Raw genomic sequence first — 24,020 nt, forward strand, 5'->3', positions numbered from 1 at the left:
ACATAAACCTTGTAGTAAAAGCCGGTGATTTTTGTTTTTTTGCTCATATTTCTTTTTGTGTTCGAACTTCCGAGTTCTGGTGGTTTGCTGTTTGGATGAGCACTGGCAGATTGCCAGTTTCTACTCTTTTTTGACAACTAATGACTCGAGATATTCACGAAAATTTAATCTTCTTTCACAATTATTATTACAAGTGGGTTAGTTCCATGAATTTTCTTTTCTTTTCGTTTAAGTATATGCTTTATTACAAAAAAAAAAAAAGGGTCTGATTGAGGTTGGATGCCAAACAAATTGTTGTTTAATAAGAACCGCACATGCTGGTTGGTGGGTTGGGTGGGTCTTGTTGGTTATGGACAGAAACAGATCATAATTCAAGTATTTTGGAAAAATTAAGATGGTGGGTTAATTCAAATTTTGAAGTCAATGATAAATAATTAATCCCACATCAATTTTTATTGCATTCTGGAATATGGAGCATTATTCCTATTCTCCACTGAAAATGAAAGAAAGCCCATATTGTTTCTTCAAAAGTTTCACCAATAAATTATGCTTGTTTTGATATTATAATGTGGGCCATATCTTCCATTTTAAGTTATTTTTAATTCCAATAAACTAATCATATATATGTTTTAATTTGGATTTATATAATTGCAAACGAAACTGTGTCATATGAGGTAGAATTGCTAGTCATGTTTGACGGTGTGAACTACATTATTCCAATAATGTTGTCATGGAAATTTTAGTTCAGATGAAAGTTTTAAATGAGTTAAATTTGTATTTTTGTTTATTCCATCAATACTCCATATGTGGTTAAGAATGTCGATGTCGTGGGGAGAACTTTCACCGTCGAATCATTGATTCCAGTTTCTTTATTTATTTATTTAAGGGTTATTATAGTAAAAAAAAATTGACTGTAAGACAAGGATGTTCGAATTTCCATCCTTGAATGCAATAGTAGTATTTATTTCTTCTTTCATTCACAGTATAAAAGTGTAAGGTCAATTTCCAAAACCGCGAGATTAGCAAAGAAACTTGACTTGTATTCAAAGCTTTAGATGTTTTTGTTTTCATTAGATAAAGGTTAAAAAATTTGAAATCGATGATTTTGATCAAATTCAAACTTTTAAAATTAATTTTTTTTTTAAATTGAATATCAAATCAAGTGGTATAAAAAAATTTCATGATCAAATTTTAAATAAATTCAATTTTATCTATTCGATATCTATTATTTTTTAATTATTTATTTAATTATATATATATTTAATTTTATATTTATATTAAAAATAATATTTTATTAATTTTAAATCGAATCAAATATAATTTTATATAATATCAAGTTAAATTTAAATATAAAAAATTAAAAAATTTATTAAATTAAATTAAATTTAAATTTTATATATTTAAAATTAAATCAAATTTTAAATGAATAAAAATTTATATCGATTCAATTCGTTATCATCGTTAATTTTTAGTGGGTTGGCCGACATAGCAACTCATGACGCTTGTTATAGCGTTTTCCAGAGCAGTGACGCCCGTTGTCTTACCAGCTGCGAAGTACCAAAAATTTCAATAACGGATTCACATCATTTATAATTTTTTATTATAATAATTATAATTAATCAATTATAATAAAATTTTTATTTTATTAATTATAAATAATATATTCTCTTCGAGTACTTGCACGATTAAACCAAAGTTCTTCAAGTTTTACAAAATGAAAGAACTCTCGGATCTTGGGACACTGTAGATACCGTCCATTGGATTCTCTAGGAATATCACTTCCTCTTCAATTCTTTTGTCAAGTCACGTGGACATTACTTTTTTTTCCCTTTTGGTTAAAGCGTTTACTTAGTCATAGACCTCCGGTCGTGACTCTCAAGTCAGTGGAAAAAGTTGGCGAATTTTTGTTTCTCCAATTTTGTTCTCTCTTTTTTATTTTTTCTAACCATTCTTTTGCATTGAGGAGAATTTACGACGCCCTTGTTTGTTTCTAACCATTCATTACCGAAGCATTCCACGACGAGCAGCTGTACTATAGGCTGGAGTGAATTCTTAAGAAACTAGTTTTTTGCTCAAAGTGATATAATGGGATTAAGAAACTTGTATTTCTAAAACGAACCCCAGCTATAAGCTTGTAAGCATCATTAAATAACTCCAGCTATTGGGTTAAGGGGAATTTACTCATAACCCAAAAGTAGATGTTGAAAGCAGATAAAAGTTTGGCATAATTTAATTCTTTCATTCATCTCATAGATGAAAAGGTCATCATTTACACAGTTCAAACCCTTCTCTCATCCTCAACAAAAACACCAACTGCCTCTGAACATCTCATCATCATCACATCATCCATATTGCAATACTCAAAACCAAACACCTGAACCGCTCCTTCCAAAAAGGCTGCTTTCTTCTATTCAGAGTCAGATTCCATATTACCCATAGCCTTTAAACCTCTTGGTCTCTGCATAAAGATTATATCCAAATGATTTCAGCTTCAATTTAACGCAGTGGTTATATCAAGTCTAATTCATAAAGTTGATGAGCCAACTCAAAAACCAAATTTCCACTATTTTGGTACCTTCTTTGAAATCTTCTTCTCCCTGACCTCGTAGCGCTCAAGGGTTAAATCGCATAGCCATGCCCCCGGACTTACCAGCTGTAAAACAAGTTTCCAAAAAAAAAAAAAATTGTTTAAAACGTTAAATTAATATATAAGAAAAGAATAATAATAATTGGTCGTGTTCTTATGCGTTTGCTAATGTGGTCCATGCTGGAAGACTAACTATTTCAACCACCACCTTAACAAATGCAATTTATACAAAAGAAACCCTACAATAATAGCATATTGCAGAATAGGCCCCGACAATGATGGGTCGACCAACGGACAGTGCCATCTTTTGTCGGTTGCTCTTCATTTATAAAAATTAAAATTAATAGAATACTGCTTATTCAAATATTTTATTGGAGGACAGTAACTGTCTTAGTATTTTTTATTTTTCAAGTTTTGCTTAAAAGAAAAAAACTAGAACACTGCTTTTTAAAGCCTTTTATCTGCCAAAAAAAAAAAAAAGAAAAGAGAAAGAAAACAAATAAATGAATAAAAAAACCTACAACTAGTTTCTTTTAATATTATTTTTATTTGGAAAATCTAGATGGCCAGCATGCATCGCGCAGTTACAGCACAGCAAAAGCCAATGGCAGTATATAAGGCACAACGCACAACATTATCTTGGCAATTAAATTGTGACTGTGTCACAGTCACAGCCTTTCTAGCGGGCCGCAAACTCAGGTCATCTCTTAATTAGGAGCTAGTCCGATCCTTCATTGACATGTATACTATTACGTTTCACTTACTATCGCTTCGCCCACTGCCTTGGCTTTTTGTTTTAACTTTTCTCCTGTTTCTTTTCGTAGTAAAGCGGGCATAAGAAAATAACAAAAGCAAACCAAGCCATTTATTCGTTTATTTGACGTAACTCGTAAGTACTCTCCCCTGCACTAAATGTTGTACCCCAACTATTCCCTGTACCAATAGTAAATTAAATTTCACTTTCAAATCAAATTCTACTCTAATAACAAAAAAAATTCAATTTGCCCAAATTTAAAAATTTTCAGAAATTGTGTAAAAAAATTATAATTACGAATCAATTCAAAGGAAAAGGAAAGAGAGGTGCTTACATTGAGGGTACGTTGAATAAGCTTGGCTCGTTTTTTTGGTCTTTGTGGCAGCTTAGATCCTTTAATGGCCATGAAATCTTCTTCTTTCTCTTTATTAGTTAAAGCAATCACGAATTTCGGTGGCCAGACGACAGGTGGATCTGCCTCACCGCTCCCGGAAGACGAACCTCCCTTTTTGCTATCATGAGCCGTCTCCGAAGATGCCGCTGATTTGTTGTTGTGGTGGTTGTTATCATTGTTGCTGTGGTGGTGGTTGTTATTGTTATGATTGGCACCTCTCTTATCGTGCGCACCTCTGTCTGGCGAAGCCAATCCCCTTAAACCACCGTTGCTTTGGCCTCTCATAGCACTGGAATTCTCAGAGTTCCTGAAAGATTAGGCAAAAATTCACATCGCATAATAATAATACCATAACCCAGAGACAAATATCTTGAATAAGGTAAAAAAAATAAAATAGATGAAAAAAGAATCTAATTGCTGTGAGTTTTAGGAAAGTTAAAAGTCAAAGATGTAAATGCAGAATTACAACTATAACCTTGAAGTGATCGAGATCGGTGGGTGGCAGAGACTATTGCGTAGAAAATGGGGGTGGGATTTTTGTTTGGCTTTCTTTGGGGAAGGGTGGGACTTTGGGGTTGGATTTTTATGTAGGGAGCCGTTGTTAATTTCCTTCTTTCTTTGTTTCGATGAAAAATTTAGATATCCTGAGAGAAGCGAAGCAGAGTGATTCTATCTCGATCTAAGTTGAACTGCTGGTTAAGCCGTCGGATTTAAACTTTTTTTGTCTTTCTGGTGGGTTGAGGATACGTGCTGAAATATGGCCTGGTATGGGGGATAACGTGGACCAGATTCCTAAATCGAATTTGAGATCGGACGGCTGACGAGGGCTGGGATGAAAGTAGACTTTTCGTACACACGTGGTGAGGTATGCGTGAGGCATTCTGGATCAGAATACAAGGTCTAGGATCAGGTGTGGTAAGGTGCAGAAGATTGTGCATAACAATCAATCAATTGTCGAAAGTTTCAAGCAGGACAAGCGCCATTAAGAAAAAAATATTAGTAAAAGAATACTGATAGGTATCCAATACGTAGACAACAGATGCATCATATAATAATACGAGTGGCAATTATTATCAAAATGAGAACAAAATCAAACACTGATTTTCATCGAATTTTATATGGGATTTAACCTTCGTTTTCATGGAAGATGGAGGGTTGTGTAAAGGGAGGGGGCTACCATATTTAGGCCAACCATTAAAATCAAAGAATACAAACAAATAAGACGCAGTCAGAAAGAAATCGAAAAAGAGAACTCAATATCTCATAATCAGTTTTTGCAAGAAAAAGGATCACTAAAATTATAATTCTCCCAATTATGCGTTATTGAAGGTAGCTTAACATCTAGAAAAAAGATTATTCAAACAATGCACAAGAGTTTATTTGGTAGTATAGTGGGAGGGAATTACATTGCATCGCAATATCATTTTACAATTGAATTATAATCAATAACAGATTTATCCTTAAAGATAGAATGTTCATGAATAGCTCAAAAATTGAAAAATAAAAATATTTAAAAGAAAATTTTTCATTGAACCCCTCCAAAAATTTTCTTTAAATATATTTTTTGTTAACAAAATTTAAAAAATCATCTCAAAAATTTAAAAATTTGCCATTGATTTTGGTGCAAGTAGAGTAGAGATCCAATCATAAATCGATATCACGGCACGATGCTAACCCTCCTATCATGTTACCAAATAAATCCTAAGGAAATACTTAGAAAAAGACACTTAATATAGGTATTCAACCAGAACTTGAAGCAAGCACAACCTTATTTATACCATACTACTTGTTAAGATCCTTGTGTTAAAGCAAAAGCTTCAACCCATGATTCTTGTATGTCTATTTAAAGAAAACAATCACTAAATTAGTATGAACAACCTGCTTAAGTCAGATGTAAAAAGGCCTAAACATAGAAGGCGCCTTTAATAAACTCACCATGAGTTTCTCCTGAACCATACACTGGCGCCAACCTGACCAATTGGATTGTGCACAAATACAAGCCTCATAAAAATAATTCAGCCCTGAAATGCATCAATCATATAGTTTTGTAAAAAGCTCAAATCTTTTGATGATTCCGGATCAGAAAAACCTCTACAGCACTAAAAATAGCAAATCTGAGGCTGAAATATTATTTCTATTTTATAAATATGAGACCCATATAATGCCATCACCAACTATCAAAAGGCCCATATGGAAATATATCCATCCAAATTTGTGTAGGTTTTAGGATTTAGGAGTCTCAATGGCACCAACCGTGCAGCTTATCCATTCCTGGAACAGACCTTTCCACTACCAGATTAAAAAAATGGAAAAAAGAAAAGGATAATTGACAATCAAAACCAATCAAGAACAAAGGAAAACCTGTGAAAAGATTGAGAAGTTATGCCTCTCACAGAATTGAGGATCTTCGTAGTATGATTGAGAAGACTTTCTTTCAGATCAAGTGAATTTCAAATTCTCGTGCGGGTAGACTAACAAATTCAGTAAAAAAGTCAAAAAAAAAAAAAAGAAAAGGAAATTGTGATCCTGCTCAAGTAGGAAAATTATTTGACCTCAGAAAACTTATTTCATCAAACGTTATATATTTGTCAGACAAGTTAATCCAGGTCAGTAATTTTTGCTTTTAAAGGTGAAAAAAGAAAAGAAAAAGAAAAGGTTTAAGCATCTCAGACATATAAGACATATAAGGACGTGGGACCCGGAAATGCTGGATCTAAATCTTTAGAATCATTTCACTCGCGCCAATTTGAACTGAAAACCTAACGCAAAACCAAGTGGCAAAAGAAATCAAACATCAAAATATCCAACACTACCCCCTATCCAACCCCCCATCTCAAGGGAGCGTATCCTACACGCGCACAACAGCCAAAGAGCAAATGTAAATACGAGTAAATAAACTCAAAAGAAAGTGCAATTTAAAAAATATACAGTACCGGAGAACGCGCTGAGGTGGCGGAGGCTGAGGAGAAGTAGGCCGCTGACGGAGGTTAAAATATCCATTCCCGTGATTATTATTATTATTGCTTGGCTGATTTGAAGAGTCCTTATCGGCCCTCACGACCCGGCGATCGACTCGAACCGTGGTTCGATTAACCGGGCCGGACTGATCGTCTTTGACCTGGATCTTCATACACCTGAGACGCTTCCGGTTTCCCCACTGCAAAACAAAATCAGACGCCGGCGCTGTTTGCTTGGCCGGATCAGAGGTGGATCTTAACAATCCCCCATCGCCTCCGGCTCTGTCTCTGCTGTAGTTGATGCTATTACCATTGTTATTGGTCCTTAATGAGTCCTTTTCCATCCTTTTCTGCACACCTGTCCCATCGTGAGAGTAAAAATTGAAAATTAAAAATATAATTTTGGATTAAACCGCTCCCATAATAGTGGGTTCAACTTCCGAATTAAAGTGGGAGCGCCGAAAGGATAAGAAAAGGAAGAGATTAGGAGAATTTGATGTGGCTTTCTCTTAAAACTTCCACGCAATTTCAAACAAAAGTTGCATCAGCTTATCTCTAGAATATGTGCACCGTATGGCCAGGAATTTCCTCGGAAACTTAGAAAAAAAAAAAATTAGAGGAAAGAAAGTGGCCTAGGCGTGAAGAAAAGTTGAAGATGGAGAAGGGCAGTCATCAAACGGCTTTACATCTTCGAGGAGAAAAAAAGGTAAACGAATTAACGAGGGAAAACGAAGACGGTGAGAATTTTAGGTGGGGTTGAGAAAATTAAGACTAGAAATAGCTGCCCTAATTTGCAAATTTGTTAAGGAGGTACTCTCCTCATAGTTGTAACTTGGAAGAGACAGGGAAAACAAAACTGTCTTTGGTCGTAGTTAAAAATATAAGTACCAGGGAAAATAATGGATTCGACGTTCTTTTTTGTTAAAAAAAAGGTAACCCAACTCACTTCATTACAAGTTTTGAGGTTTTCTTTTTCTCTTTGTTTCATGGAAACCAAACGGAAAGTCATTGGTAAGAAAAACGAGATGAAAAAAAGAGACCGTCATGAAAAGAAAATTCAACAGAACCAGGAAAACATCGCAGCAAAAGAAGAAAGACGTTTTCTCTGTAGAGATTTTAAGGAAACTAGAATTAAAGATAAAGACAGAAAAAAGCGAAATCAAAACATAGATCCATCGAGAGGAAAAAAACTTAGCGGAAAAGGTCAAATTCTTCTTTGAACTGTTTGAAAAAAGCTATTGAAGGATTAGGAAGAAAATTGTGACTAAAATTGCGAGAGCAAAAAAAAAAAAAAAGGGAAACAAATAACATTTAGAAAGTGAAATTAAAATCTGAAAATACGGACTGCAAATGCCCTCCAAAGAGATGGAGTGGAGGTCGATGAAGAAGAAAATCTAACATTCTCGAAATAAAAATCGACTGTCAAAGGAACCTTCAATTCTCAATCAAATCCAACTAGAAAAAACCGATTACTGAAGCACTGAGCTAGCTATAAAAATCAAAAAAGAAAGAAGAAGACACCGAGGAGAAGAACAATGTAACGGGTGATTTTCAAAAAACAAAAAGCTTGGTGTATCAATGGCGAGTCAATCATCGTTTGGTAGATTTAGAATCGGCACTCCGATTGTCAGATTCCTGATCTTATCGGTGAGATGATGACTCTCATACCTGAATTATTCAAGCTCTGCCTTTACAACTTTGCTTCTTCTAGTCTTTGGTAGGAACACAAAACCCACTTTAGATTTTCAACGAAATAATGACATTCGAAGCCTTTTCTTCCGACTCTCATGTGATGTAAGATTCTAATCTTTTGATGTGTTAGCAATTGATCTGCCGATTTGCAGATGAATTTAGTCCAAATTTCCTCAGAAAGAAGCCCTGCAGTCTTCGAAATGCATCTGTCAAACAAAAAATTGAAACAAAAACAAAATCATTTACAATGAACAAAGAGAACATGGTCGTTGTCGCAAATCTCTTGAACTTGAACTTTGTATACCTTCTTTTTCTTGCAGATTCTTAAATTTTCAACAAAAGAAAAGCAATCATCACGCTCAGTTATTAGAAGTTTAGAACCAGCAAAAACGTTCCTCCAATATCTTCAGTTTTATCTGCAGAAACAAAAAGAAGAAAAAAACAAGGGAAATTATTCGTTAACAGTTATCCATTGAAAATAGACAATGAAATTTAGAATTTAATTAATCTCTGCTCTCAATTACACACCTAACAAATCCTCAGATTCTTCTCTCCTCTCTCTCTGTCTCGCTCGCTTGGATTTGAATTTAGATCCTCAACATTTATTCATCAAATTATCATCAGTTTTTAGTTTTTTCTTATGAATTTTCTGTTTGGTTCTCAAAAAAGAAGAAAGTAGAAGCAAATTACCATAGAACAAGAAGAAAATAAAAAAAAAAAAAAACAAAGACAGAGTAACAGGGAGGCTGTTTGTTCTTCTGATAAAACGAATTGTTCTCTCTCCCTTCCAAAGCCAATTTTTATACCTCCTCACACCCTCCGTTACACCACAAAGGTTCATCACCGATAATTCCTAACCGTTGATCATTAATCCAACGGATCCTATCGCCTTCTCTTTCGAACCGTCAACACCGTCTATCTAAAATCCCCGTTACGGGTTTTTCTTGTGCCTTGCTACCCGTAACTTTAACTCACGGCGTTAATAGATCTAGCGGAATCTTCAAACAACGCTGAAATAAAATAATGCGATTAAGTACTAAAAAAAGCGATTATAATTTTTTTTTTAAGAGAGGTCACTTGTATTAATATAATTTTTACATTTTTTATTTTTAAATCAAAATTATTAAAATTAAAAATTTTATTTTGAGTTTAATTTTAATTAAAAAATAAAAATATGAAAATTATATTAACGTAAATATATTCTTACTTTTTTGTTTATTTTATTTTTTATATTTTATAATTTTATTTTGTTTTATTTTTTCTCGTTGTTCGGGTGAGGTGTGCTTAGCGCAACAAGTTAACTATGGTTGGTTAAAATGTCTGGTTACCTAACCATGGTTAGTTTAAGCCGGTTTAAAATCTCATCTTGTCACTCTTATAGGACAATTTAGTAATTCTTGGCTGATTCTGGATCAAAGGGTAATTGTGCTTTTCTCGGTTTTCAAGTTTTTTTTTTTTTTTTTTCAATATTGTCAAAATGACATGAGAAAGTTCCAGGAAATTATATCCTCTGTCCAAATTACGTTTTTAATATTATTTAATTAAGTTTTTCAATTTTTAGAGTTAGAAATTTAATTTTTATTAAAAAATCATAAATTTAAAATAAAAATAATTATAAATATTAAACTTTGAATATCAAATTTATTAAATATTATATTTTAATGATAATTATATAAATTTATTAAATTAAATTTAGATTCTAAATTTAAAATATTTATTACTTCAACTGATAAGGAACTTTTGAAAAATTAATTAAAGAGGTGGTCAGTAATTGTATTTTCTAATAATAAAAAATACCGATGTTGAATCATTTCAATTCAAACTAAAATCCAAAAAAGTTTCTTGAAATATAAAAAAGAATTGTATGTCGCTTGAATGTGTAATTAATGGTGGTAATTAAGCAAATTTAATAATACCAGTTTCTTGACGGTATTCTTGGTTGGGGTGACGTGGAGTCTAATAGGGAGATGATTCGGAGTAAGGGAGGACATGAAGGGAGAAAATATGGTCAGGAAAGTGTAGGAGTTGGGATATTGAACCGTGACTTTGACGCTGAAGTTAGCAAAGTGGGAGAGGTGAAGGGGCAAAGAGAAGAGAAGGAAAAGAGACTAGGATTCAGAAAAATGGTTAGAACGACTGTATCTTATGTTATCTTGAGAAAAATGGCTAGAATGACTGAATTTTTATCTTCCCTTACTTTATAAATGATACGTGTATGATGATGTAATATGAATAGTTGATAGTTGATAGTTGATCAAACGTTTATTTAAGTTATTATATGATGAGCGATAATCATGAGCAAATTTAGCGAATGTTGACTTCATATGGGTGAGCGATGTGGATATTAATTCTATATTAATTTGGATAGTATGCGATCGACGTATTACTCGATGATGGGGATCAAATATAATTATTAATTAAGAGTTTGAACCACACAATAAAGAGTTTTGAATTTTTTTTATGAAGTAAGATTTTTTAATCTTAATACATTAAAAAAATGGTAAAAAAAAAATTGCTTTGAATTAAAACTTGATAAACAAATAATTTTTTTAAGTAAATATACATATTCATACTTAATTTTATATTTTTACAACAAACTCAAACTTTTAAAGACAGAAATAGCCATCCGTGGGCTGTAGTTGGAGGCTTTTTTGTCCACAAAACATGTTTATGATTTATAATTTTTGTTCTCAATAGCGCGGCCTGTCCTGTCTCGTCACAGGTTGGTTACGCGAAGCGAGCAAAGGGGCGGGAAGGAAATCCCCGATTTCCATCAAACAGTAACAAGAAGGCAAGTTGCGGTTTGTTTTTATTTATTCAGTGTTTTAAAATTTTACGTCTCTTGAATTTTTATGCAATGTGATTTTTCAAGTTCTCGGCGATTTGTCAAATTGGGTTTATCTCTATTTTTATTTATTCTTGTAATTTTCTATTCAATATTGCTTTCTTTTATTTTTCTTTAAAAATCCTTATCTGCTGCTGAAGATGCTAAATTTTGGTCTCTTTGATTGAATAGCTAGGTTCGGTGAGCTAACAAAAAATTGGAAATGTATAATGGAATAGGATTGCAAACCCAAGGAGGGTCTGGGACCAATGGTTACATCCAGAACACAAGTCCTCTGTCAAGCCAAAGCCTGGCGGCGTTGCTGAAAATGCCTGCGTATTTTGGGCAGATCAGGCATGATCAGTAGGAAGGCCGATAAGGGTTGCTTGAGCATGATCGCAAACATCAGATAGAGCCCAAACTCGTGATGCTTGAAGACAAATTTGTCGATAAAGGTTACACCGATTCCGAGATTGCTGTGAAGTTGGAGGAGGCCGGGAAGGCTTTGGAAGCCAAGGAAAATGGTCAATAACTGCACTAAATAAGCAATAGCTGCTGATAGAAGTAACAATAACACTCATCTCTATAATTGTCTCTGTTCTCATTGCCTTGGGTGTTTTTCTTTCGGGAAATTCATGCGTATGTTTTAAATTGGCAATAGATATTGATTTGAACAATAGACTTAGAGTACCTTACTCAGGTTGTAAATGTAGAGAGGAGCGATGAGAGAAAAGAGAAACAAATGGAAGCATTTTCATCCATGTAATGATGTTCTGAACTTGGTGAACAAAGTTGCTCAAGGGAGAAGTGAAAAAGAAGTTGAATAGTCTAGGAAATACAGCAATGGAAAAAAAAAAAAATGTTCTCAGGCATAATGGAAAGGTAGAGGAAATAGAAGAGCAGTGATAATATCGAGCATGGAAACAAACAAGTTACATCATGTTAGAGAAGAAAAAAGGAACGTGTTGGAGAGTTTAATGTTCCTTTTCTTTCTTTTCATTTCATGTATCTTTCGATTCATTATTTTGCGAACTGTTCAAAATGGAACCAGGTCGTGTCCGTCTTGGTCTTTTGATTCTGTGCCTGGCTTATTGAATGACAGTTTACTATGACTTTATGGATGGGTAGACCGACCGAGTGTTTACGAGCCACTGTATTGAGATAAGCACAAAAGTTAACAATTCGGCAAAAAAAAAATTTTCTTCAGTCTCTCCCCTTTCTCTGCAAATCTCTGAGTAGTGACCCAGATGTTACGATACCGGTAATTTTTATTTTTTTTTAATGATAAGGAAGATGATCATGGCATCTAGTTTATTCACCCTCCATCTCCTTGGTTCACTTTCCGCCGAAGTTTCTGGAAACCTTCGAATACCTGATAATGAACCATGTAATTATTGATTAAACTATATTTACGGATTGAAACTTAGAAGGAGGACCCCAATTAAAATTCGCTGCCTGGATTATGCATGACTCAAATGTAGATGTGATCCAACGAATGATGAGAATTTGTTAGTGAAGAAATGGCCCAGTCTTGCTCATACGTCAGCTCTGAAATCACTTCAGGACCTAATCTTTAAGCAGAAAGGTAGCAACTTGACATAGGGATTGTGACTCCCTTATGAGAGCCACGTTGGCCGATCAAAACATGCCGAAACGGCTATTTCACAATTTGCTATCAACCCAGCTTTTAGAAAACATGATAAAGACTGAAGATGTTACCACCTTTGTCTCGATAGGAAACCACAAAAAAGGAAAGATATCCTTCAGGATTTTCACATAGTAACATTTCTTACCCATTCAACACATATGGAAGAGGTTCATACAATCATTTACAGACTCTTTTTTTGACAGAATCATATACACACTTGCATCTGATGCATGTTTACTTAAATTAAGCAGTCTAGTACAGAGCTGCTCCTAAATAATTGTAGACAGAAGCAATCACATGAACAATCATCTGTTTTGGCCTTTAATATTTGCCCATTCTGCTATATTCATGCAGTGAATCCTTTCTGAACAGAGCTCCAATGACCAGTAGGAATGCTGACACAAGCTTGTGCTGCCGCCTCATCCATCTGTTCAGTCTGAATTCCAGCATTGCACACGTTTGCAAGGGAACGCATGTGTTTCATCCCATACTGGGCTAGCGAACCACAATGTGTCTCAAAAGTTCTCACCTGTGTAGATGAAGAGAGGGTCTTCTTAAGTAGCAAGACAACAAAACAAAGCAACGAAAGAAAGGCTGAGAATCAAGAATATTACCATTTTTTTAAGGCATTTCCAGTCATCAACAAGAGGTTGTCCAGCTGGTCGAACAGTCCTTAGAACTTCTGGGCCTCTTTCAATTCCAAATAAGAGCTTGCCAATGAGTTTCATACTGTGGTCTATATGCATTCTATGAGACATGGCTTCAACGAACTGCTTTTGGGCTTCAACCTTCCTAACAGAGCCATCAGGTGCCTTGCGATACTGCAAAGTAGGTTGGAAGAAAGCTTGAGTGAGATAGGCCCTAAAACTAGCAAAGCGGATGCTTTCAAATGTATGGAACAAGTATTCACAACTTACATTCATTCACAAATAGAGCATTTTAAAGAAAAAGTAGCGTATACTGACAGCATGGGTTCCTTTCAAATTCTACCAAAGCATCATCACTACATATGCTTGGTTAAAAATCCACCAGTCCCTTTTATACTTTCTTGAGTTGCATCCATCTTGCAATTTCCTTCAAGATAAGTAGTTACACAAACATAACTCCAGTCTCCTGTTGTTCTAACCCCATAAGATATTACAATGTCCATCTAAATATTCGATTACAAATCTAAGAAGAAGTCACATTCTTTACACTTTCAATATTCCACTCAGACTACTAATAGAAGTTCCTCCTCACCGCTTTGGGTACTACAAGAATAAGGTAAGGAAATGCTTCCCCATAAACATCAAATACCACATGATCTCCTTTAGCATGCACATTAGATGAATTCTGAGCAAAGTTTCATCAGCTCCCAATCACAGATTCTAATTTAGTTACCATAACCTTTAGAAAGAGACAGCTAACATCCACGTATCATATTAATGTCCATTTCTGAATCTCTCACATGTATTGATGCCTCGTTATGTTTAAAAAAATTGATGGGAACAAGCAATTCTTGTGTTTAATATATAATTCAAAAGATGTAAGACACAAACCTTATCCCAGAAATGGACAAGATCAGCATCACGCTGGTTAACAGCTTTTGTAGGTGGATGCAAGGAGTTCTCATCAACAAATGTGAAGTTATCATTTGCAGGATTTGTACCCAAGTATGCGAAGAGATTGTCCTTGCTAAGCCCTACATCACCATATTGCATGACATGAGAGCCATATGCAGAATTGCCGTTGATAGTCCTCCTTTTCACCTGCAAAAGACAGAAAAATGAAATTGCATAATAGATCTCAACAGCAAAACTAGAAGGTTTTTAAAACACTACAGTACTGAAAAAATGAGTTATTGACACTTGAATTTGATGTCAAAGGAATTTAGACCTCCCATTTTCAGGATATAGTTTCATATTTCTTAGATATAAACAGTAATAAATAACTACTGCAGGCAAAATGAAATTTAAGTCTTCCTTTTTTCCTGAGAAAAGAAAGAGTGCATGCAAATAAACTATTTAAAAGCCTTACAAGTTCATATTGCTGGTGCAAAGTCTCTGTCCGCAAATTATGTATGTCACTGCTCAACAGAAACAGAATATTAAAATTCATATCAAGGGATGTAATTCAACAAAAATAAAACAAAAGCTTATTCCACAGCTTTAAAAATCTCCTAATTTAGTCCAGATCATACTAAAGGATCAAATTGGCATGTATATCACCCACTTCTTCTCTGATTTTTTATATTTGTCTACTGATTCTTAAATTCAACAAGATGGAAGCGTGGAGCCATGAAATCAACTGATGATGTTAATTTATATACAACTTTCTCAAATCTTAGAAGAAAACAGATCTAGGCAATCAGTTTCAGCTTCAAAAAAATTACAGATTCAATGTTTTCAAGGGTAAATGAAAAGGCCATATATGACGAACAGGCTCGAATCCGTACCTGTCCTCCATCCAAGCAACACTGTACAAGTCTCCCAAGCAAGTTTCATACTCTGGAGGAGGACTTGGGTGCTCTCCAGGACAATAGGTTCCCCAGCTACTCTCTTCTGCATTTGATGCTGTGGTTGCATAGATATTCAAACCCTCAGGAAGAAGACCCTCAAATATACTTCCCGACTCACAAGCTTCAAGATAGAATACCTACAAAGTTACACGTAAACAAAAAGTTAAAAGGGCACTAAAGTGATGGGTAATGCATCAAGAAATTGACAGTTATTTAAACAACAATTTACCAAGCTTTTATAGGTCCCTAAAGCATGCTTTTTCTTTAAAACGTCAATCAGATCATCAGCATAAAGAAAAGGAACGGTAGGCATCCCTGAATTAACACAAAATGAATCATTAGCAGCTTAGAAACTATGTTAAGTTTCAAGCTGAAAACCATACTACAATCCCAAGTAATAATAGTTATAAAGCGAAGGTGCAAGCTGAAAGCCATCAGAAAGTAACTGCTAATGAGATATTACTAACCAAGCACACCAGCACCACCATGGTCAGTGTAGTATATGAAGATATGATCATTGGGACCACTATCCACAACCTTCCCGCTACCACCAGTGAGAGCAGTTTTGTTTCCAAGGATAGCAGCAAAAAAGTTGTTAACAGTAACATCTTCTCCAGTATAATCCTGCACAAATAACACCAATTAGGCAACGGTGAGAAAGAAATTGTACAATTAACAATCTTTTTTAAAGAATTAAAAAAAAAAAAAAAGACCTTTGGAACTCCCTTATAAACATCATCGCCATGAGGACTATTAATGATGATTCCAGGCCTGGGGTTTTCTTCATTGTAAGCGATATCATCGTACATAAAGACAATGATGTTTTCCTCTGTCAGACCACCCTTTCTTAGGAGTTGATAAGCATGACAAACATCAGCCTGAAACAAATATAAAATATCTTTAGCAAAAATAAGATCGATCAATCAACAATCAATTATCAATTAACCAATAAAATCCAAATAAATAAATAAAACTTTAACTATGTTAACAAATTAGATGTTTTTGAAATGGAGTGAACATTGAAGAATGATCACAAATATTTTCAAAAATCATGTAAAAGAAAAAAAATCAAATTTGGGGAAGAATTTTTTATTACCTGATGCCTGTAATTCCAATAGCCATTAGATCCAGCAATCAGGACCGCCCATCTCGTGCCCTCAACTTCATCATTGTCGCTGCGATGAAAGAACCTAGAAGCTTCCGACGGTAACCGTAGGACGTCTCCAGTGGCATCTCTACCGGCGGAGACGATTCCAGCCACCGTTAATAGCAAAAGAATCACACCGGCCACGAGACGGGTCATGATTTGGCCTAAGCTTTGATCAATTAGAATAGGAAAAAAGAAAATTCTGATTTTTGATGATTATGCAAAATTCAAGACTTTGCAGTTAAGATATATAGCATAAACTTAGATATGGTGACGTACGTGGCGGGCCCCAGAGCTACTCTATTTTATACATTTTTACGTAACTGTGAGATTGCACCTGGGACGTCGATGTAGGATCCGTTTATAATATACGGCTATGATGGGAGTGAACGGAAAATCGGGTGGAGGCCCAGTTGAATTTCGTGGGCTTCGCAGGGACCAGCAGAGTCGGTCTGTCTATTACGTAATTGTTTCCTATTGGCTGGTTATTTCCTGAATTCCAATTTTCTTGCTAAAAATTTGAAACAATCGAGGACCAAACTCTTATGAGGATTTGGTTTTCTCATTTGTTTGTCCGCATTAGGGAATCTGTTTCCCTCCCTTATCTTGAAATGTAGGGCATGGACTTGAATATACTGGAATCGCTGGATGGTGACATAAAGTAAGAATCCCTTGCCCACACTCCTCTTCCTCTGTGCATCATTTTCTTGCCGCTGGAAGGTATCTTTTGGACAATGAACCTTGTATTATTGGTGACCGTAGACAGTAGTTTGGGCTTGCGGAAGCGAAAATTATTTTGGTACAAATTCATACTCAAAACTAATCAAAAATTTAGTGTTTGATCATTTCATGATTTTTTGTTTGGTACTAATAATTTGATACAATTTTCAAGGGTTTTCATTTTCATGAAACTTTTATTATCTTTGTTTTCTTATCAATTATCATACTTCAATACCAGCAAGCAAAGTTGGGTCAAGTTTCAAGTTGGGACAAGAAGAGTTTCCTTCAAAGTAATCAAAAGAAAAAAAAATTCATTTTCATTATTAGCTTGGAAGAAGATTTTTTGTTTTTTAAAATTTTAATCTATTTTTAATGCCTAACTCTTATTTACTTAACTCTTATGGATATAATAATAAGCATTTAAATTTATTAAATTCACATTTTTAAGAATTTAAATAATATATATCACCTGAACTAATACTCAATTGATGGTTTAATCATATATTAAAGTAATGTATATAATATACAAAATTGTTTTATTCATTCTTGTTCCCTGAACCATTAGTTTTGAATCATTTGCCTTGCTTTCTCATCCATGAAATTTTTTTTTAAATATTGATGGTGGGTATTTGATTTTTATGTTTGATTTAAGATAATCTGATTATAAAAAAATATTATATTTTCAATAATACTCAAATTTTCTAAATCAAAAACTCATATTTTTTGTAATATTTTAGGATTTGAGGAAAAAAAAACTATTTTATTTTTAAGTTTAATTTGAATAAAAAATTATGATATAATCGTTACTTTTTATGTCTAAAAGTGACAAAATATTAGTTGTAAGTTTTTGTTTTTGTTTTTGTTTTTTTTTTTTTGGTTTTTACATATTGCAAATAAAGCGTTATAAAAAAATAAAACGAATCATTTAAGTTGTTTATGTATAAATGATAATTCTTTTTTTTTTAATAAAATTATCATTTAAGGTATTTTTGAATAATCTTTTAATTTTTTTCATAAAATAATCATTTAAGGGTACAAAAACATTTTAAATATTTTTTTTATAAAAAAATTAAAATTAAATGATTATTTAAAGGGTTTTTGTACATAAACACATTAAATGATTATTTATTTTTCATAAAATATTATTTAAAATGATCATTTAATTTTAATTTTTTTTATAAAATAATTATTCAAGGTATTTCTTTATTTAAGACGTATCTATACAAAAATACCTTAAATAATTATTTAAAAAAAATTAAATGATCATTTAAATTGGAGATTTGTTGATCTTTTTTCTAATAAATTTTTATATCAATTAAGGCATGCAAAATGCCAAATGAATCAATTGATGATATTTATAAATAAAAATAGCAATCACATAAAAATATTTATTTATTTTTGTTGTTAAAGGCATAATTTATCATTTAAATATTTATTATTAATAAAATAAAATGAAAAGTTACTATCATACATATTAAAAAGATTATAATAATTATATAAGACTTAATATATATAGATTCTCTCAATCAAATAAATAAATTTAAACACAAAATACTTTAAAAAAAAATTAAAAATAACACTTTTTTTTATAAGAAAATCCAGAGATAGATAAACTGTTCAGTTTTTTAATCAGAGTAAGATGTACCGTATTTAACAGTTTATGACAAATGATTGCAGATCATAAACCAATAATTTATTAATAATATAACACTTTTCAAAAAATAATACTTCCTTTCGAAATCTCAAAATTTTCTAACCATATGCCCCCGCAACGAGAATATGGTTTTCTCATTTTTTTGTCCGCATCAGGGAATCCGTCTCCCTCCCTTATCTTGAAATGAAGGGCATGGACTTGAATCTACTGGAATCACTGGATGATGACATCAAGACGGAATCCCTTGCCTACACTCCTCTTCCTCCATATTTCATTTTCTTGCCAATGGGCGGTACCATTTGGACAATGACCCTTGTATTATTGGTGAATGTAGACTATAGTGTGGGCTTGGGGAAGTGAAAATTATTTTGGTACAAATTCATGCTAAATGCTAATCAAAATTTAGTTATTAGTCATTTCGTGATTTTTGTTTAGTATTAATAACTTAATACAATATTCAAGGGCTTTCATTTTCATGAAATTTTTATTGCTTTTGTTTTCTAATCAATTATCATACTTTAATACTAGCGTGCAAAGTTGGGGAAAGTTTCAAGTTGGGACAAGGAGAGTTTCCTTGAAAGCAATTAAAAAAAGAAAGTTTCATTTTCATTATTAGCTTGCAAGAAGATTTTTTATTTTTGAAAATTTTAATCTATTTTTAATAATTAACTCATATTTACTTAACTCTTATGAATATAACAGTAAGCACTTAAATTTATTAAATTCACATTTTTAAGAGTTTGAATAATATATATTATTTGAATTAATACTGAAATAATGCTTTAAAGTAATGTATAAAATATAAAAAAAAAAATTTAGAGATGGATAAATTATTCAATTTTTTATATCAAAATAAGATATGTCGTACTTGATAATTTAAGACAAGTGGATGCAAATTATGTATTCGATATGACCCTAATAATTAACCACTGACAAGATTTGAACCTAAGATCTTTTTCATCGAAAAAAATAAATTTAACTGATTGAACCAACCACTTATTAGTATACAATTTTTTATTCATTAAATTTTCCCTTACGTCTCCTAAACCATTAGTTTTCAATCATTTGCCTCGCTTTCTCATCCATGAAATTTACAAAAAAAAAAATAAAAATGGCGCCGGTCTAATTCTTTTAAAAAATTTAAAATCTTGATTTGAATTTGAAAGTTTTAATAATATTAAATGATAACGTAATCACATATAGTATATTTTTCAAGTATATATTACTCATTACTAACATCTTAAAGCCATAATTCTAAGGCCAATTATATATATATATATATATATTTATAATAATATGATTAAGGGTATTTATTAATTTTGTATTAAATCTAATTTTTTTCTCCCAAGATCTTAAGAATAATGCATTTTCTATATTGACACGGTGCGTTCATGATATTGCAAGTTAAATATATTCAATTGTTCAATAACAAATTTTTATCCCATGAATTATAACTCCTTAAAAAACACAAAAAATTAAGTAAAAAAAAAAAACAAAATGAAAAAGAAAGAAATATGACCAAGGCCTTATAAGATGAATACTAGCCAAACTTGATCCATAGCATTTTGTTATGCATTATTCATTTGGGCTAAATCCATTATTACAGACCAAAGAGGCCCACTAGTTGAACACGTTAGTCTTGGCCCTTGCCAGGTTAATGCCCCAATTAAATATCCATCCGCCCTGCCCAAGTAACCGTCTCAAATCTCTCACCACAGAATCAAAGCCCCTCACACGGACTCGAACGACCAAACCATCAGTTACAGTGAAAGCTCGGCTGACGAACTTCTTATTTTCCATTTAAAATTGGAAGTTTGGGATTTTTTTTATTGATTTTTTTTTTAATGGAGAAAGGAGAGAGCATTTTGGAAGCGATCTACGAAGAGGACGATTTAGGAGATGACGAAGATGTCGAGATGCTTGATGTAGAAGAAGGAGAGCTCGTAGATAGTAACTCGGCAAATGATCTGGAAAAAAGCGACGTTGCAGATGTTAATGGTGAAAATCAAGGGTACCAAAGTAAAAACAAAAAGCGCAGAGCAAATAAGAGGAAGAACAAGAAAAAAAGGGGTGGTTCGGGACCTAAAGCTTTGGATATAAACAGGTAGTTTTCAGTAAAATTTAATTTTCCTTTGCGTCAATAAATAAATAAACATGAGGACTTGTTTAGGCGTAATTTTGGTTTTTGAAGCTTTTTTAAAATTTGGTTTTTGCAGGTTTGTGATAGATACTTGTAGACGGTTAAAAGAGAGGAAGTCGTACATGGTGTACACTGCTGTGGGATGTTTGGGGGTTTCTGCATTGTCTGATCTTGTTAGAGAGGTATTTTTAATTTTATCCCTTTCAAGATTGTGCATAATGTGAGATTTAATGCTGGGTTTAACGTAAATAAGTTGTTTAATTTATTAGTGGAAAGTTATTTGTGCGCTATTGTCGTGTGACATATGAAACTTGTTTAGATTATGCTTTCGTGTTCTTCAGAAATTCTGTATGGTAGATAAAGCCATGTTAGTATTCCCAGGATGATCCGACAAGCTTGGTTGAGTTTGGCTCATGTCACGTTGTCTAGTTGGGATTACGGTGCACTATTAACTTCTATTCCGAAGTTATTAAGTTTGTTGCTCGGTAGCATTTCTGTCCTATAGCTTGTTGTGCTGTCCTATGTAATTTCACTCTTGTCTATTGTTGTTATCTTAATGGGCACCTATAACTTCTGAGTGATCTGAGCTTACCCGTTTACATTGACCACAAATTTTTTTCCCAATAAGATTTGTGCTGTTAGAAATAACATTTGCTGTCAGCAAGTGAGAAAATAGTAATTTCTTTCTTAAAGGGAAGGTGAGAATTTGGGTTTTACTTCATTTTTTTTAGCCTGTCTAGGCTGACAGTGCTTGACCACTCTCTAAAAACCATTTCACTCTTAACATCTGATGATCTACATTGTTTTCCCTCCCATTGCTGCATTTTTCTTGCAGATACCAATTGCCACTTCAAATCCTGTGCACTGAGCTGAGATGAACCCACTTCATAATTTCCTTTTGATATAGGTTATTACCGTTTTCTCTTTCTTGGACATGCACCACACAGCTGTGATGTAAAATAATTTATCAAGTAGATTTTCACTTATCAAAGGCCAACTATAAGAATGGGTATGTACAAAATTTAAAAGACAGCCCTTCATATTTCTTCATCTAGATGGTAGGATAGTGGCAAAAAATTGAAACTTCTTTTTTTTCTTTTTCTAATTAATAACATCAAGTTTGCTGGTATTCTTTTTTTTGGTAGTTAGGAGTGGGATTTGTGAATATATACCTTTTTTTTTTTATTATTTTACTTTTCAAGGAATTTCTTAGAAATAAAGTTGAGTGGTATGAACTCAAAATAAATGTTAAGAATCAATTTTATCGTTGGTTGATAAGCCTTTAAGAATTGTTAGTATCCATTATAACTGAATGACTGATGAGAAGTGCAAACATAATTATGACATAATGCTTGACTTCTTGGCAGAAACGTTTGGCTGTGCATGTAAGTAAGGGTTAAACGCTGACCTTTTGTTTGTTTTGGAGATAATTCGTTTATCTTTTTCCTTCGTTTGGTGTCTGATGGAGTATATTTCATTTTTTCCCTGCCTCATAAGATGTGATGTGTTAAAGTCTTCACCTTTGCCACCATTGATTGAGATGTATGCAGGAATAAATGGTAGAAATTAATGACTTGTTTCTCCTTTTTTTCCCTTTACATCTGTTACAAATCTATAGTTTTTGTTATATGTTCAGTGATTGCTTGAAGTGATAATGGTGATTTCAATGGTTTCAGCTTTGATCAAACAATATACTCTCAATTGTCTACGTACTCTCTCTCCCTTTCTTTGCTCATTTCTTTCCTTAATTGTCTTTGCAAGAGTTTTTGCATTCCTTTTACCTGCTATTGTTCCTATTGGGATGTATGATGAAACCTAAATTCCTCAGGTGGATGCAATTCAATCTTGTGGAGGTCAGATGACAGCTGATGGCAGACGATGTCGGACAGGTGGTGGCATTTTATGGAATATCATAAAAGTGCGGGAACCTGCAGCTTATCGAGAAATAATGAAAAAGGCGAAGGACTTTGAGGTGTGTACTTATAGGCACATCAAGTGCTATTCTTTTCTCTGGACACCCGAATATATACACGTGTGCATGAGAACTTTCAGATTCATTTATCAATTGGATGTCTAAATAATGTGGTTAGGTACCAGTTCTCTGGTTGTTTGTATGCTTTGTTATTCTTTGACAGTTTAGGGTTATTGATATTGCAATATCCTGATATAAATAATCTATTTCTTAAATTATTGCCCAATATTCTGTGACAGTTTTAGAGGCTTTGGTAGTTTAGCTGTGTAATCTAATTGCAGCAGTGATAAATTCCTTTTTTATTAAAATTTATTATGATTCAAGCAACTCCTGTTTTCAATACAATAGCCTTTGAACTTGGTTCAGGATGCCATTCCAACGTGATTCATAGGCATTTGGTTCTTGTATCATGTTATGACCCAACTTAGTAGCCAGCGCTGCTTTGTGCTTTTTGATTTTCAAATAGTAATCTAGGATACGTTTCTAATGGTATTTATGATTTTGCAGAAGCAATTTAAGCAACAAAATATCAGACAAGCACCAGCACAGAACAAAGAGAGCTCTTCTCAAGAAACTGCCTGTACACTGACTAATGGAACTGCAGCAAGTGTTTCAGAAGATTCTCAACTAATTCCTCAAAACCAACAAGAGCAGTACAGTGCTGAAGGAACACGCAAATCTGTTCATGATAGGCTTAGGGTCCCTGTTTCATATGAAGACCTTCTAGGAGAAGATCCAAAAGAAGATGAATGTGATCATTAGAAAAATTGAAATTTTGCTTGGCATCAATTTTGCATGAGTAGATTTGTTGATAGGACGGATTTGATATTATTTGGAAGGCCACAGATGAGAGATCATTTTACAGGTTAATAAGAGAATTATTAGTTCTTGAATCAAACTTGGATCTATCATCGTTGAAGGAACGAGGAATCTAATTCTTTCTTTGGAACTTTTCCTTCTCACGCCCATTCCTATAGCTTTCATGGCTTCCATGTAGGTGATTAGTTTTAGATCATTCATCAAATATGACACAT

At 33.3% G+C, this 24,020-nt stretch overlaps 3 protein-coding genes and 1 long non-coding RNA gene across 6 annotated transcripts; 1 reads left to right on the plus strand and 3 right to left on the minus strand.

Moving 5' to 3' along the window:
• Window positions 1-2,218: 2,218 nt before the first annotated feature.
• On the minus strand, window positions 2,219-9,154 carry LOC111284982 (uncharacterized). Of its 3 annotated transcripts, XR_016343155.1 has the most exons (8): window positions 8,913-9,154; window positions 8,689-8,800; window positions 8,361-8,590; window positions 6,669-7,050; window positions 3,676-4,042; window positions 3,352-3,520; window positions 2,576-2,653; window positions 2,219-2,458 (listed from the first exon to the last, which is right to left on the minus strand). XR_016343155.1 is itself a non-coding variant. In XM_022874165.2 (7 exons), the coding sequence occupies exons 4-7, from the start codon at window positions 7,034-7,036 to the stop codon at window positions 2,408-2,410; spliced, it is 864 nt and encodes a 287-aa protein (XP_022729900.2). In that variant the 5' UTR covers window positions 7,037-7,050; window positions 8,361-8,590; window positions 8,689-8,800; window positions 8,913-9,154; the 3' UTR covers window positions 2,219-2,407. The 3 variants fall into 3 exon arrangements, 2 of the variants coding, with proteins under 2 accessions (XP_022729900.2, XP_089619105.1); XM_022874165.2 differs by lacking the exon at window positions 3,352-3,520; XM_089762979.1 differs by lacking the exon at window positions 3,352-3,520 and having other exon boundaries at window positions 9,075-9,152.
• On the minus strand, window positions 4,480-6,660 carry LOC149518583 (uncharacterized). Its single transcript, XR_016343156.1, has 4 exons — window positions 6,097-6,660; window positions 5,671-5,756; window positions 5,503-5,574; window positions 4,480-4,616 (listed from the first exon to the last, which is right to left on the minus strand). It is a non-coding gene; the product is annotated as an uncharacterized LOC149518583 (long non-coding RNA).
• A 3,823-nt stretch (window positions 9,155-12,977) lies between the features above and the next one.
• Window positions 12,978-16,722, minus strand: LOC111285101 (vacuolar-processing enzyme-like). Its single transcript, XM_022874344.2, has 9 exons — window positions 16,450-16,722; window positions 16,067-16,231; window positions 15,821-15,977; window positions 15,583-15,668; window positions 15,291-15,490; window positions 14,873-14,921; window positions 14,395-14,604; window positions 13,471-13,677; window positions 12,978-13,385 (listed from the first exon to the last, which is right to left on the minus strand). The coding sequence occupies exons 1-9, from the start codon at window positions 16,654-16,656 to the stop codon at window positions 13,203-13,205; spliced, it is 1,464 nt and encodes a 487-aa protein (XP_022730079.1). The 5' UTR covers window positions 16,657-16,722; the 3' UTR covers window positions 12,978-13,202.
• A 3,851-nt stretch (window positions 16,723-20,573) lies between these two features.
• LOC111286265 (phosphorylated adapter RNA export-like protein) lies at window positions 20,574-23,935 on the plus strand. The gene is made up of 4 exons (XM_022876148.2): window positions 20,574-20,978; window positions 21,091-21,196; window positions 22,843-22,986; window positions 23,494-23,935. The coding sequence occupies exons 1-4, from the start codon at window positions 20,719-20,721 to the stop codon at window positions 23,746-23,748; spliced, it is 765 nt and encodes a 254-aa protein (XP_022731883.1). The 5' UTR covers window positions 20,574-20,718; the 3' UTR covers window positions 23,749-23,935.
• The last annotated feature ends 85 nt before the right edge of the window (window positions 23,936-24,020 follow it).

The sequence above is a fragment of the Durio zibethinus genome, chromosome 6, assembly GCF_047325235.1.
Source record: "Durio zibethinus cultivar Kanyao isolate XHJ-2024 chromosome 6, ASM4732523v1, whole genome shotgun sequence".
NCBI lineage: Eukaryota > Viridiplantae > Streptophyta > Magnoliopsida > Malvales > Malvaceae > Durio > Durio zibethinus.

Bases quoted from the DNA above. Each gene is read 5' to 3' on its own strand.
- LOC111284982 (XM_022874165.2), bottom strand. From the start codon at position 7,036: ATGGAAAAGGACTCATTAAGGACCAATAACAATGGTAATAGCATCAAC. The intron at 2,654-3,675 runs GTAAGCACCTCT...CTTGTTTTACAG, and splicing joins TTATTCAACGTACCCTCAAT to CTGGTAAGTCCGGGGGCATG. The intron at 2,459-2,575 runs GTACCAAAATAG...ATCTTTATGCAG, and splicing joins AGAAGAAGATTTCAAAGAAG to AGACCAAGAGGTTTAAAGGC.
- LOC111285101 (XM_022874344.2), bottom strand. From the start codon at position 16,656: ATGACCCGTCTCGTGGCCGGTGTGATTCTTTTGCTATTAACGGTGGCT. The intron at 15,978-16,066 runs GTCTTTTTTTTT...TTATTTGTGCAG, and splicing joins TTTATAAGGGAGTTCCAAAG to GATTATACTGGAGAAGATGT. The intron at 14,922-15,290 runs GTACGGATTCGA...TCTGTTGAGCAG, and splicing joins GTTGCTTGGATGGAGGACAG to TGACATACATAATTTGCGGA.
- LOC111286265 (XM_022876148.2), top strand. From the start codon at position 20,719: ATGGAGAAAGGAGAGAGCATTTTGGAAGCGATCTACGAAGAGGACGAT. The intron at 20,979-21,090 runs GTAGTTTTCAGT...TGGTTTTTGCAG, and splicing joins AAAGCTTTGGATATAAACAG to GTTTGTGATAGATACTTGTA. The intron at 21,197-22,842 runs GTATTTTTAATT...TAAATTCCTCAG, and splicing joins TGTCTGATCTTGTTAGAGAG to GTGGATGCAATTCAATCTTG.